The following is a 15,638-nucleotide window of genomic DNA, read 5'->3' as shown; positions in this document are numbered from 1 at the left end:
ATATCTGACATTGAATAGAGGGCATTGTTTCATTAGAAAATAATTGCTTTTTATTAAAGCACTCATGCAGCTCTGGGATAATTGTGTTCAGCAGTGAAGAATTCCAAATTAGCTCAACAAATTAATTATTACCAAAATATGGTCGTTTTGAGATACTTTGATATTGTGTGTACACAGTATTGTGAGTATAGGGAAGTTAAAAAAAAAATAGCCATTACCTCCCTGGTGGTATTCCCGAGTGTGGCTGGGGGTTAACTTTCAGTACCAAAAGCGGTAACCCTGAGCCACACTCGGGATTACCCCAGAATGTTACTCACCTTCCCTGCGATCACCCGCCGTCCTCCCCGTTGTCCTCGCACTCTCTCCCCGCTCTGTGCATGACCCATTGCCAGCACTTGCCTTCTGGTTCCCTTCCCTGCGAGCTTTGCGACTCAGGGGGGTCGAACCGGCGGCAAATTCAAAAATGTAAATACACCAAATGACATGATGCAAAGCTGTGATCCTAACGGATTGCACTGTATCATGCCATTTCAGCACAGGATTGCACCTGGTGACTTTTCCAGTGCTGTGCCTGGAAAATAGAGAACGACCATGGCGTTCAAAAAGCGGTTTTTTTTGCGCAAAATCACTTTTAGATGAAAACGGCGACAGTGAAACAGAGTACTTGAAGAACTGAGCGATAGCGATTCGTGGGAAAATTCGTCATCAGGTACGGAAAGTGACAACAGCAATGTTTCTGATGTCTCTTTCAGGGGAGAGAGTGATGAGACAATGGCTGGTATGCCTGTGCAGGGACGTCACCAATAGGCTTACTATGGGGCTTCTGTTGTTGAAGCGCTCCCTGTTGTCCTCTGAAGCCGCTGCTAGCTGACACAGGGAGCTGATCACATGACCAGACTGGAGCGGTCTGAGAAGAGGTAAGTATACAGTGTACATCTTTCTTTTAAGGCTAGTTAGTATAGGTGTTAGAAGGGATGTGGGAGCAGTTTTAAGCTTAGTTAGTAATATCTCAGAATTCCCCCCCCAAATTTTTATTTAAATTGCAAGATATTTCTGTGCTTCCAGTTCTAATTTCTTTTAGTGTTAGATGCCTTGGAGAGATTTTTTCACACTTAAACTTTTTAGGTCTTTTGATCTTTCTGCAGTACACATAGCACCTTTCTGAACTCTCAGGCACTCAGTGCCATATTTAACAAAGCATTATTTGCAGAGTTATACTGAGGGTATATAACAAGAAGTGTTTTCCAGGAAAAAAAATCTTTCTGATATCTGAATTTTTTTATATTTCCATTTTAGAGATAAGTATTGTGATCGAAGATGGAAACTTGTGAATTGGGCTGGATGTGGGAATGTTTTCAGCAGCCACTGTCCCATTTTTGCCATGTGATCTACAGTACAGAATATGAATACAGTAGAATAAAACTGGCAAAGAAATATTTTGGTCAAAACAAGATAACGTTAAAAATGTCCATGGTGTTATCTCTGGATTGATTGACCAGTTCATTGCTGTTTTTTTTTTTTTTTTTTTCCATATAGTAAATGTGAACATGCTTAGGGCTGTTACTGAACGACTAAGCATTTTAAATCTCCTTTTTAAGGGTCTTGCATATATTTTCTTTCTTATTAACTGTGATCATAAAAAATAAAGTAAAAGAACTTCACCCTCGCCCCCCTTTTTCAGTGACCACTGTAAATTATTGAATTCCCTCCTTTCTATTAAAAATTGTCACCAGGACTAAGGGGTGAATTCCTGCAGTGGGGGGTAACCAGTAAAAATTGATAGGGGCCTCAAAAGTTTTTTTCCACTGTATTAAAAATTAAAAAAAAAAAAAAAAAAACTGGCTTTAAATGTATGGGACTTTAATTGAGGTACAACTGAACATGAAAAAGATTTACTGATATTTTTCATGTTCAGTTGTACCTCAATTAAAGTCCCATACCTTCCTTTTTTGTCCAAATATTTACATATGGGGATGGAGGCAACTGTACATTCTGATATGGCAAACCACTATACCCTTCTTTTTTTGGCTTTAAATGTACTTTAATATTCTGTGGTTTCCTGTTGTTATTGGAGTTATGCATCATGCAGTTTTCTTGAAGTCCTATGTAACAGTATTTTAGCCATCCATCTGATCCCTTAACATTTTTCCTTCTTTTTTTTCTTTCTCCTTAACTAACCATAGAACGATGGTTACTTGACCACCCCTGCCCTTCTTCATTTCCGTCTAGGGGCAGACTCTGGGAGAAATCAAAATGTACACCCGAGTCAAAGAAATTGTGTGTGTGCCACTAATGGGCAACTTTTCCGGTCTTCCAAAGCTTGCACCTAGGGCTGAAAATGTCAAGAAGACATCTCCTATAATCAAAGGGCTACAGGGGTGGCAATGACTGCCTGTGCTCAAAGGAAAAGACTCAATGGTTCTGGATAATAATCAAACCTAATCTGGAGCAATGACTGGGGATTTATGCCAAAGCGTAGTGGCACAAAGGAGAAGAAGGGGAGTACCACATTTCTTTCTTTTCTTTCAATGCTTACTTCAGCATGGGCTGAAGGAGGGTAAATTATGAGGGATCACGGGAAGGAGTTGGGCGTCTCTGAGTGCTAAATACAGATTTTAGGGTGGATGTATTTAAAAAAGTCAGACTTAACATAACACTCTACTGCATATACATACCTCCCAACTTTATGGTATGGGAACGAGGGACACCTATTTGCACCTATTTGCAAAAGTATGTAGGCATAGGACACCCCCCTGCCATGCCCCCTTAAAGGAGAATTGTACAAACAAGTGATTGGTTATACCTACAAGTGCTTTCTACCTCTATTACTCCTTTATATTGGCTTTTGGATGAATGCAGCAATTTAGAAATTGGATGGTTTAGCCCTGGGAAACACTTTTTTTGAAAGATAAAAAGTGCATTTTATATACAACTATATAGATCAGACCAAAATGAGGAACAAATCAGGAGGAAAGAGGGACAGAGGGACTTTGTTCCAAATCAGGGACAGTCCTTCGAAATCAGGGACAGTTGGGAGCTATGCACATATCAGCATTACTGAATCACATTTTAATTTTGAGTAAAGAAAAAAAAAATTACCACCTGTATAACCAGACTTACAAACTGCTACCTCTGAGCTGCTGAGTGTTATTGGACATACATGTTGATTTACTAACGGCAAAAAGGGTGGTTCAGTTTGCAAGGGAATTTTCCCTTAGCCTAGTGAATAAGGTGAAGCTCTGCTAACTTCATCATCCAATCACTTGCAAGCAAATATACCCCTTTTTTTTTTTTGCCTTGAGTATTTTTTCAAACTGAATTTTCAGCACATTTACTAAGCTAAGTGAAAATTCCCTTGCAAAGTGAGCGGTCTATTGCCTTTATTAAATCAGTGCCATAGGCAAATGTCATCTGATGTTTATAAGCATTGCAGGTGTTTTGTTTTAGTAGAGACTGCAGAGACTGTTAGTCAGATAGATCCTCCCTGATAGACTTATTGCATTAACGGCTATAGATAGTTGCAGTTGTTGACAAGACAACATTGACTTAGAAGCGGGGGTACTTTATCGTTTACCATGAGGTTTTGAAGTGAGACCAGCAATGAGCGTTCTGATATCCTGCTCCTTTTTCTTGACGTTTAGCGCCATCTAGAGGCTTTACTAAATAGCAGCCTGCAATTTGGATTACTACAACAGGCACTAAAACATTTAATTGGTGCTAGAAAAAAAAAAAAAAAAAATACAGATTTATTAGCTTTCACCTTGGTTTAAAATGCTGGGCACATGTGGCTTAAATAGTAGTCCACTTACAGTGGTTGAATTTTAAAATGGACTTTAGTTATTGCTTTTATTTTTCAATACCATCCATTATGTGTTTTCTGAATGTTTCTCTATTCTTGTTTAGTGCAAGCATTTTAGTTGCATTCAGTCTGTTTTAATGTATATGAACTTATGGACAAGTTATTTTAGTAGTGTTCAGTTGAGGCATTAAATGAGTTCACCTTTGCTACCATATTACGTGTTACACCTGTATTTAGTGAAGAAAATGTCATCAGTACACCATATTACGTGTTACACCTGTATTTAGTGAAGAAAATGTCATCAGTACACCATATTATGTGTTACACCTGTATTTAGTGAAGAAAATGTCATCAGTACACCATATTATGTGTTACACCTGTATTTAGTGAAGAAAATGTCATCAGTACACCATATTATGTGTTACACCTGTATTTAGTGTATTTAGTGAAGAAAATGTCATCAGTACACCATATTACGTGTTACACCTATATTTAGTGAAGAAAATGTCATCAGTACACCATATTACGTGTTACACCTGTATTTAGTGAAGAAAATGTCATCAGCACACCAAGGATTCCTCGAAGGGTCCAAAGCTTTATTTCAGTGGTCACATGATAAACATACAGCAACATTTCAGATGAAGGAGCCCTGCGTGGCTCCAAATTGTTTCTGTATGTTTATCATGTGACCATGGAAATAAAGCTTTGGACCCTTTGGAATCCTTGGTGTGCAGATGACATTTTCTTCACTTTGATCATTCACAGTTTCCAGCCTATGGTCATTACAGCACCCAGCATCACTGAACAGCCAGTTTCTTGAATGTGTGTATGCATGGGGAAAATTGTGCTTGGTGTTGACACCTGTTTTTAGGGCGTAACATGTTACTGTTAAGCACACCCCTGCTGTTACAGCGGGCAGGGGATCTTCTCTCTGCGTCCACTGCCTTTACTTGTAGTTTGAAAGGGCTGTGAGTGCGCTTATCATTATTTTCATAGTTCATTCATCTTCCTCTAGCTTAGGCTTAGGCTTAGCCTGTGCAGGGTTACGAACACAAAGCTAGAGGAAGACTGTGCAAGAATTCTACATCTTGCTCTACAGCCTCCTATAACAAAAAAACAAAAATAAAGAAAAATAATAAATTCACATTTTTTCACCTGGAAAAAAAGTGCATTTATTATTTTTTTTTTTAAACTCTTAAAACGCCTAAGGGTCCTTTCACACGGGCGGTCCGTATGTCCGTTTTTTCCTCCCATCCGTTTGCAGCTGAAAAACAGACATAATGTATGGGATTGCGGATGTCAGCGGATGACCATCCGCTGACATCCGTTTTGCATCCATTCCGTTCAGTTCAGTTTTTTGAAATGGAAAAGAACCCTATTTTTCTTCCGTTTAAAAAATGGAACGGTCAGCGGTGTCATCTGCTGACATCCGCAATCCCATAGACATACATTATGTCCGTTTTTCATCCGCAAACAGATGGATGAAACACAGACATATACGGAGCGGACCAGCCAAAAGTGCATCCGTGTCCATTTAAAAAAAAAAAAAAGTCACTGAGCGGATGAAAAAACTGAACGGACCATGTAAAAGGACCATTCGAAAATATCCACTTATCCTTCCCCAGTTTATATTACTAAATACAATAAATAAACAACATGTAGTCATTCGCATTTGTTAGGAGCCGCATTTGAGGCCTCACAACTCCTAAATGTAGCCATGGTTGATTTATTAATTTTTTTTTAATAATGATATTTTAAATAATTCTTAAAAAATAATTTTATATTGCTCATTTTGTCAGTAGAGTGTCTTGGAAGCATAGAGAATAATTTTTGCTTACTGGAAAGAGGAAAAAACACACAAAATAGTTTCTAGGTGTTACATTAAAAAAATAAACCTAATCCCATTCTTTTTTATGTAAATCATCTCTGCTCATCTACCAGCAAAGAAGAGAATGCATGTTAAAGGGATATTGGGATGCTTTTTTTTTGTTATAACTCTATACAGAGAAACTTGTATCATGCAGATAATTTAGAAGTGTAAATTTAAGCTAAGAAAACTGCTGATGATTCAAGTGCAGCTTTTAGCAGAAAGCAAATGAGAGGAAAAAAAAGTTAAAAGTAATATTAGCAAACTTACTTGAATTACTTGTATTGAAGATACAAGTACATATCTTAAAAAAAAAAAAAAAAAGCAAGTTAAAAAGAAAAAAAGGTAATTTTTGCAAAATAGCTTGAATTACCAGTATATACAAATGAAATGGCTACTGTGTTTTAAATGTACACTTCATTCTGTTATGCGAGGAAATGCCTATACACATTAATTCATCTCTACTTGTAAGTTTATTACAAAATTAAAGCACAGATAGGTTGCAGTGACTTAAAGGTATAAATCCTGATCTTCTAAGCTATAATTTCTGTTGAGCATGATGAATAAATCTTTTTCTATTTACTGGCGTGATCTAAAATTGACAGGTTTATTTTAGGGATGACTGATCTTACAATAATTCTAATGTCCCAAAATATACATGTAATGATTAGAAATTGAGAATTATTCCCTGTAGGATTGTTTATTGAATCAAATTCCTTGATCAAAGTCTTTCTGGTAATTACAAGCATATGATCATGCTGGGTGAAATCCAAATCCTTTCCAAATTAAGACACTTCTCCAAGTCAGTATTGTGCTTTTGTCTAACCAGATGTTGAACAAGCCCACCTTTAATGGACTTGGATGTGTGCACTTGGGTTTATTATAACAAAGATCATTGAAGTCTTCTGAAATTAGTTTCATATTACCAAGGATGCCATAAGGTATATCATCCAAGGATGGCCCTGCAAAAGCCTGAAACCTTGACCACTGGAGATAGGGTTATAGCTGGTAGGAGAATGTAAGGAATTTCGAGAAATATTTTTCTAATAAATATAAGGCTGCCTACACACACAATGATTACTGACAGTCATTAGAGTTAAGGTAGAGATAAAGTGCCATGATTATCTCAGATAATTTTAAGTTTCTTTCATCTAGTATCATTTTCACCTTCCTTTTTTTTTTTTTAATTAGCTTAAGACCTCCGACAAAGATTGAAGGCTCTGACTGTAAAAGGGCTGTGCATGATTAATACTGTACATTTAATTTCTGAAAAGGTTGCTATGACTTTTACAGAATTGGAAAAACAGGAAAAAAAAACACTTTCCTTTTCTGTCCTCCTAACCTTAAAGTGAATCTGAACCCAAAAAGTGAAGATCTGCTATGCTCCAGTGAACATCAAGCAATGTTGGCTGTGCCAAAGCTGTACCCTGAAAAATAAACTTCTCTGGCTGTTGCTTAAATATTCCCCCACAATTCACATGGGGACAGCTCTGACGAGAGGAAGTGAAGGCATCCTCTACCAAGATGGTGGCCCCCACACAAAACACAGTGCAGAACCAGGTATGGTAAGTCATTAATAGGGAAAAGATCAGCTGTAGGGTCCATGCAGGCAATACTGGTGGCTAGTTCTTTGCCCTCTGCTTGTCTTTTTTTTTTTGGGCACATCTTTCAGTGTTTAAGTCCACTTTAGGCTTTTTCCCTGGCTTTTATGCTGGTCTAATGGTGTCTGAGTCACTGGACTTTCAACTTTCTTTTCTGCAGGCTTGGTCCAGGTTAGTAACTCAAAAAGTATTGATGCTTGAGGACCAGCCAGTTTACAAGCAACTAGCATTTTCAGAAGAGGACCAGAAATCTAATTATGTTCCTAACAGCACAGGTTTCTGGAAACGCTTAACACTTCCAAAACCTTAACCCTTAAAGTGGTAGCAGGTTTTTTTTTACCTAAATTCATTCAATGCATTAAGGTACAAAACCTTTTGGGTGCAACCCTGCCCTCCCATATACGTTTTTGAGCCCTATCTCGTTTAGTGCGGTGCATGAGAGCAGCGGCTCTCCTGAGTCTCTGTCTCCTCATTGGCTCACACAGCAGCAGGGGCCATTGTAAGTATTGGTGAGCTGCTGCAAAGACAGGGTTTTTACATTCAAGCATAGAATGTATGAAGGTAAAAAACCTTGAGCCTTTAGTACCTCTTTAACGAACACTGTAAAACCTTAACCCAACTTCTGCCTACACTTCTCCATAGCCAAAAAAATCATTCCTAGACAATCCAATTGTTCATGAATATGGAAAGTTTTTTGTTTTGCATGTTATTCAACACAATATTTAATATCAGGCACTGGCTGTCTGCATTGGGTGTAATCTCTTATTACCAGCTAGGCTTAGTCAACGTCAGAGTGCCTCATTCACATGGAAGTTTGCCAGCCGCAGCAAGATTCCTGTGCCTGGATTCACGGGTGTATGCAAATAGTGCTTCATACAGGCTGAGCATCTGCAGCTAACAGGCTGATAGCTGTCTGTCAATGTAATTGCACATGAAACAGGGGCAACTGAGTACAGGATGAACAGCCACAACTATCTGCATCCACCTGTGACTCCAGACACAGGAATCCTCTGGATTCTTGCCACAGCTGGTACATAAAGTCTATGTGAAATCAGCCCTAATATTAGTTAGTCAGCTGAGGGTAGCTGGATTGTGCATGCACATAAAACTGTCCCCTAAAGTTTGAGGCCAGCTTTGGTGTGGCCCATCAGATAGATTTGCTTAACCACAGATACAGATTCAGTCATTTCTAACTAGAGGTGCACCGAATGGAAATTTTGGTGCCAAAACCCAAACCGAAAATTCAGGATTTGCTTAACTGAAATCAAAAATGACCGCTTTTAAAAAATATATATATATATATATATATATATATATATATATATATATATATATATATATATATATATATATATATATATATATATATATATATATATATTTGTTTATATATTATTGTATTTTATTCAACTTTTTAATTAATATTATGAATTTAAATGAATATGAATTTGTCGGCCATTATCAGCACCTTTAGCACAAGAAAAGCTCAAGAAAAATGCATCCTTTTAAATTCTATGTATGTCTTCACACTGGTTGTGGTGTTAAGAATCTTGCTTGCTGCATATTTGGACAGTTAAAAAAAAACATACCAAAAACGCACCTCCCCGTTGAAATGCATTGAAAACACAGCAAGACCGCATCAATAACGCACACGTGTTACGATTTTCATGCAGTATTTAAATAACATGACCTATGAAAAACACACCATAAGCACAGTAAAATCGCTGCAAAATCGTTATCGGCACCATTTTCTCTATCGGCAAAATGCACAAAAATACAGTTTTCGGCCGCCGAAATTTGGCTGCATCTATTTCTAACACAATATAAGTTCATTTTTAATTCAATAGAAATATTATACTTTTAACAAACAATATTTTAATGTAATATTTGAGATTTTTTAAATGTATTATTTACTTTAAAGAAACACAATTTTAAATGTTTTCTACTGACAGTCTTTAATGTTGTATTGGTTTTTAAGAACAGCTTAGAAGAATATTGCTATATGTATCAAGTTTCCAGAGTTTAAAGGGGAAATTACAGAGTGCCGCCTTTCTTTTATCAGGAACCCACCAAGCTAGCAAGTCAGTCGGGAGACCCTGTTTACCAGACAATTGTCAGCCTTTTCAAGATAATTACAGATTGTTTGAAGTACATTGTAGCTGAAACTTGATTTATCCTGGCATTTAGGATAGACGTTTTCCGCTTTTTGGATTAATGTAAATAAACATTTCACCTAATGAACCTCTTAATACCATATGGGAGGGAGGATCTATCTTTAACTGTGTTTATGGCTCCCAACTGCATTCTTGGTAGGTCAGTCCTTCATTTTCACCCAAGTCCTCTACCCCTTCCTATCCTTTTAGATCTGATGTGTAGTTCTGTATAAATGTCCTGCCTGAATCACCTACCTTTAGAGCACATGCATTGGGTTCTCCCATGCACATTAACCTGCATTAAAGTAGCGGATTCATCTAAATGGGCTACCTAGCACACTAAAAATTTTCTATTTCTGGCAGCTTACCATAGCACAACACACATTAGTTATAACACGTCTGCCGGCAAGGTATGTTGAGGTGCAGTTGAGAATAAATGGTGGATGGAACATGTGTTGCCATAATGACAACATAAAATTTGGGATTTTTCCTAAACAGTCAAGGTGTCCGTGGTCACCAGGACATATCAAGAAGGTGCAGTAACATTAACTGACAGCGCTGCCACCCTGTAATCTCTTTCAAAGGAGGTTTGATTGCTTACTGATGCCCCACTCAAAGCCTCTGCAAGCCATTGGTATTAAACAGTTAAAAGAGCCAGCAACTTGCAACATCCCATCTTATTTATTGAAAGAGATGTAAGGGTAAAAAAACAGGAACAAAACAGTTGACGTGTTTCAACCTGTGCATGTTTTAGTCATAAGGTTATGACTAAGGCCTGCATAGGGTGAAATGTGTCAACTGTTTGTTTTTTTTTTCTGTTTTTTTTTTACCCCTACTTTCCTTTCAGTAAAGTAGATTCAATTTTACTTTACGAGTTACTGGCTCTTTTGACTGTTTTATATCAAGAAAGTGTCTCTCCCCATGGCAGATTTTCTTAGGGGACACAGCAAAAACTACCTGGCAGGAGCTTTAGTCCTTCACCACTTTATCCATAACTAGAAAAAAGAGTGTTAGCTTTAGATACACTTAGGGGTGTTTTTATGGGAAAAAAAATTTACAACGCTATTCATCCAATGAAACTGCATGTACATTCATTCTGTGCGAATGAAACAGAAACAAATGTTATTTGTCTTCTTTTCCGATTCATTCTATTCTGTATAAAGATAACCATTTTATCTGGAGATAAACTATCCAAATAACATTCATTTTTCAGAACAAATGTTCATGCATTTTCACAGAATGATTAGCTGTTCAATTTTTTATTTATAAATACATCCCTATAGGCCACATTCACACGGGCGCACCAATCTGTACACCCATGTGAAGGGCTGTCTTTACCGTGCCGGATGCACAGGTGTTCGATGCATGCAGGCAGCCTGTCCAAATTAATGATAGGGGGCTAGCTGCATGGACCTGCATGAACCACTAAGCACACTCCCTACTATACATCGGTGTGGGTCCAATGCATGAATCAGGATGCGATTGGGCCGATACATCGGCTGAGCAGGGTAGATAATTATTTTTCCAACCAGTGACAATAGCCAGTCAGCTCAAACCTTGTGTCAGTATATAACAGCACTTCTCACTGTTTTGCAAGGATGGAGGAATATGTTTGATTTATTTTTTTCAGCCTGCAGGAACAAAAAAAAAATCTATTGGTGTTTGGGCAGCTTAAAAAAACTGGGAATTCACAGAATGCACCTAAAATCCTACTGTATGGTACACAGGACTGCTCACATGCAGCTCAGGCACTATTGGTATTCACTCATGAGAGCTAAAAAGTACTAGTTTATTCACACCTATGGGATTTATTCGTTTTTATTACCTCTAGTATATTGTACTACATATACCACGTATTCTAAAATGCTTTGAGGCCTTAGGGAGAAATGTTCTATGAAAATTATAATATTATGATAACATGCCTGTACCTGTCATAAGCTGGCCAGCCTGACCAAAGAAAACTGAATGGATTTCCCCATCCACACATGCAAGGCGGATAGAGGAATACTTCCTGCTGTGTTATTGAATTTTGATAGTTGAGACTCCTCCGTTGTCAGAATACACTGATTGAAGGAAAATATCCCAGCATTCCCATTCAGGAGAATGGATTATTAGATCAACTTCTCTCTTGTGGGAATCGCAATAGATCGAATTTTGGCCAGTCCTTGCTGAACAAGCCGATTTTCCATCAATCTATGGCCAGTTTTAGAACTTGCATTTTGACATAAAAAGGCTTTTCTTGAAAAACAACAGAAGTTGGCAATTTATCATAGCTGTTACTATGTTTGTTTTTTAGACATTCAATATCTGGAAAAATTACTACGAGAAGCCATTATCAATGGTCAGCCACGCAGCCACCGGGCCTGGAAGAAAATACTGATCCTTGTTGAAGGAATTTACAGGTAAGGAGATAATCTAATAAGGAATGACTTATAACTTAATATGGCTGATAACCTAATAAGGAAATGAAGACACGGGAAGATTTGTATACTTTTAAAGCATGCCTGTGGGCATAGAAAAATGTGCTTAGTATTCTTTTTATTTTTAAGGCACAGTTATGTACTTACTGCTCCATTAGCTTTGGGAACCTAAACATTTTCTTTTCTTTTTTCAGTACACTGTACTCCCTTTTTTAATAAAAATATCTAATTTTCTTGGCAAAGCTAGTGCACAGCCAACACTCTGAGAAAGAAATACTTTGACATGTGTCAGTGACAGCAGTCTACAAACATAGCCATGTGATCATCCCATCATAGTTTACAAGGTGATCACCTGTTTAGGAACCACGCCAATTGGTTCCTGATTGTTAATGGAGATGCAGAGCTGTTGGTAATAGCACAAGTCTGAGAGGTAGCAGCACACACAGCTGTATGCTAGCAGTAAAAGGGAATGCAGATGACCATTACCATTGCACAGGGAATTTTGCAGGGTAACATTAATCAATGGAAGCAGTTGTGGACAGTAATAAAAAAAAAAACATCCTAACCAGCTCCTGCTTCCCACCTGCCCCTTCATTCCTTTGACTGGGCTGTGCTCATGGCGGCCACCATCCATCCAGTGGAAGTACAGGCCAGCTAATGGAATAAATGGGATCATGATTGGTTGCACTCAACTCAAGACCTGCATGGGCTATGGGTACTAAGCAGGGCTGCACAGTGGAGAACTCTGACAAGAGGCTGAAGATATCTAAAGGACAACTTCAGCTCTCCTTTAGGTGACATTCACACCAGTAAGTTGAATGAACGTGCACAAAATCCAAAAACGCGCTACCTCTTTGCAAATTTTTAATGGCACCCCCATGCATCCTGAAAACACCCACATACCAGAACACTTGGTACTGCTATACCATGAGTTTTAGTGCAGCACAATTTTTAAAATGGTGCAGGAACTTTTTTTTGCGCATTTCTCGCGTACACATGCTGTGCCCACAATGCTTTGCTTCCTGGCAACAGCAATTTCAAATTGGGGTGCAGAGTTTGACCAGCAGCACTGCTTGTCAAATTCACCCTTTGAGTCCAGCAGGGCCATGCCGCAACTGCACGCAGTACACGCACTGCGGTGTGGTTTTATGGCAGTACAGGGTTAAATCGGACAGTGACGTCTCCTCACTGCCTGTAAATTGTCATCTGAAAAGCTTTCTGAACAAGAATCCCTCTTCTGAGGGCACCGCAAGTCTAATAGAGCCCTTATGGAAAGGAAAAATGCTGCAAATAACCATTTAGAATTGGGTCTCTTGAAAATATGCCAGGAGCTGGGAGAATGGTAAAGAAAGAGGCTAGTTTTGATCTGCAAACAGCCTCTGATTTTAATCTTAGGATTTTAGGAGATTACCTTGTACTTTATCTGGAACATATTGAATCAATAGTGCATCCTGTTCGGCCTCTCAATTATATCCATCAGTCAGGTTGTCTAACTTCTGAGATCTGCTGACATTTTGAAAGTTTCTCAAGGCCGTGACTCCACCAGTGACTCCAACAGCAGCATCTGAAGTGTTATCTGCAGCAGACAAAACTCATAGACTGACCTTTATCTAAACACCTGTCAGTCAAGTCTAGCACATTATTACCACACTGACCTGCTGGTTCTGAGCAGTCTGGACATCCCCTCTCTAATCAGATTAAACACTAAATAAACATCGTTGGCAAAGCAGAGAAAAACTTCAAGTCTTCCAAGTCCTTTGATCATCTACAGATTCAGCAGACCACCAAAGTCTTAATGCTAAATATTGCTGTCTATTATATGGCACCCAGGCTGCTGCACAGCTGCTGTTTTCTTAAGAACTGCCAAATCCCCGTAATGAATGCAGTGGACACAGTTTCCTCCTAGGCTTGCTGACTCTACGCATCTTTCATCTTTTAGAAATGTTTGGGAAAACAGTATAAATCTTGGACATTTATTCAGTGTTATTGGGCCTCTAACATCCAGCTGAATTATCAACGATAATTCATTATAGCGAGTTAAGGAAGCTGAATAATATACGTCATTAGGATTATGTACTCTTAGTAGACAGCGGCCTCATTTTGGCCCAAGGGGAAGATGCTTAATAGCTGCCCATGGAACAGCAGCGGCTACAAGTTTATACTGATTTATAAAAGGCATTAGGCTGTGAAGCCACTAGGCTGGGCTCCTGCCAGATCAGGATGCAACCGTCCTCCTTTAAGGGAAGCATGCCATGAAAGAAGTATGATGGCTACCATTGATAAAAGTGAACACACACTACACTACTTTAGTAAATCAACCCCTATATGTCGAGTCATTTTGATTTGCTGTTCCTCTCCCAGTTCATATTTAACAGTCTTCTCATACTTCTGGAAAGCCCTGGATTTGGTTTATCTGGTAGGCAGGGCTGCTGAATACAGTACCTGCTATACGGATGGTTATTACAAGGAAATGCCACACACTATTATGAAAATATAGGAGAGAAAAATCACATAAAAATGATTTTCCCATAAAAGTTAAAATAACTCGAAGGAACCTAAAATCAGTGTTAATTTCGGCAGCAAATTTCAATTTAGTTTTAGTCTTAGTCTGAGGACTAAAATGACATTTTAGTTTTAGTCCCATTTTAGTCTTCTGCAAGTGTTTTAGTTTTAGTCGTATTTAGTCGACTAAAACTCCAGTACATTTTAGTCGACTAAAACGTCCTAGATTTTAGTCGACTAAAACTCATTTTAGTCATCTATAATCGACTGGGTGTAGTTCAATTGTAATTTGTAATGCATTATTTAAGCATTTCTCTACAATTTCCAAACTCATTATATACTACTGCTGGTCCTAGAGTGAAAAATCTAATATGTTATTATTTATGGTATTAAGCTTTGAGCATGCACCAGTGTTAATTGTGGCAGCAAATTTCGATTTAGTTTTAGTTATAGTCTTTTGACTAAAATGCCATTTTAATTTTAGTCGTATTTTAGTCTTAAGACTAAAATGCCATTTTAGTTTTAGTCGTATTTTAGTCATCTGAATTGTTTTAGTTTTAGTCGTATTTTAGTCGACTAAAATTGTGTTAATTTAGTCGACGAAAACGTCTTAGTCGGTTTTAGTCGACGAAATTAACACTGCCTAAAATGCATACTGGCTAAAACTATACTGTGGTTCCTCTAAACCAGTCATTGGGTTCCTCCAGAGATTGCTAGTGGTTCCTAGAGCTGTGGATTATTGACGTACCATCTGATGGTTCCAGGTCCAAAGCCACTTGGCAGTGTCAGTTACATGACTTTATTACATTTTTATGTGTTTGTAGGGTAGTATTCTGACCACCACTGTAAGGGGCATTCTTCTGAACAATTAATTTGTTTTAGCATTAGCAGGGTTTAAACACTGGATGTGTTTTATTTAATGTATATACGTTAGTATCAAAACTGGCCAAGGCACTTGATGGAGGCAAACGCACTACTCATATCATGGCTTGAGTGACGTAAGGATTTTTGAGGTCACAGAAGAATCTCGTAACTATATGAAAGTGCAAAGCAGCAGACTACTTGGTTTTATATAAGCCATGGGAATGTCTAGGTGGTCTTAAAATAATTTCTGTTCTACAGTGGTACTTTATTATTTCCTACCGTACCAGCTGCTCCCCATGGGTAATATGGACGTCTTTCAGAATTTTTTTTAGTATTTGGAAATTGGTTTTAAGGTTCTCTTCCAAAGTGCCAGCCAAAAAACATTGTTGAACCTCTGCTGCTACTCTTGGCCAAGCGTACTCTTTCTGGTGG

General features: G+C 38.2%; 1 protein-coding gene across 1 annotated transcript in view; it reads left to right on the top strand.

Moving 5' to 3' along the window:
- LOC309549498 (serine palmitoyltransferase 3-like) overlaps positions 1-15,638 on the top strand; it is a 201,814-nt gene that overhangs the window by 116,042 nt on the left and 70,134 nt on the right. The window contains exon 7 of the mRNA XM_082249832.1: positions 11,717-11,822. Coding sequence (XP_082105958.1) covers positions 11,717-11,822 — 106 coding nt within the window. The remainder of the gene's footprint in view (positions 1-11,716; positions 11,823-15,638) is intronic.

Source organism: Pelophylax lessonae (genome assembly GCF_965119305.1).
Source record: "Pelophylax lessonae genome assembly, chromosome: 3".
Lineage (NCBI taxonomy): Eukaryota > Metazoa > Chordata > Amphibia > Anura > Ranidae > Pelophylax > Pelophylax lessonae.
This window is presented reverse-complemented; position numbering and strand designations above follow the sequence as displayed.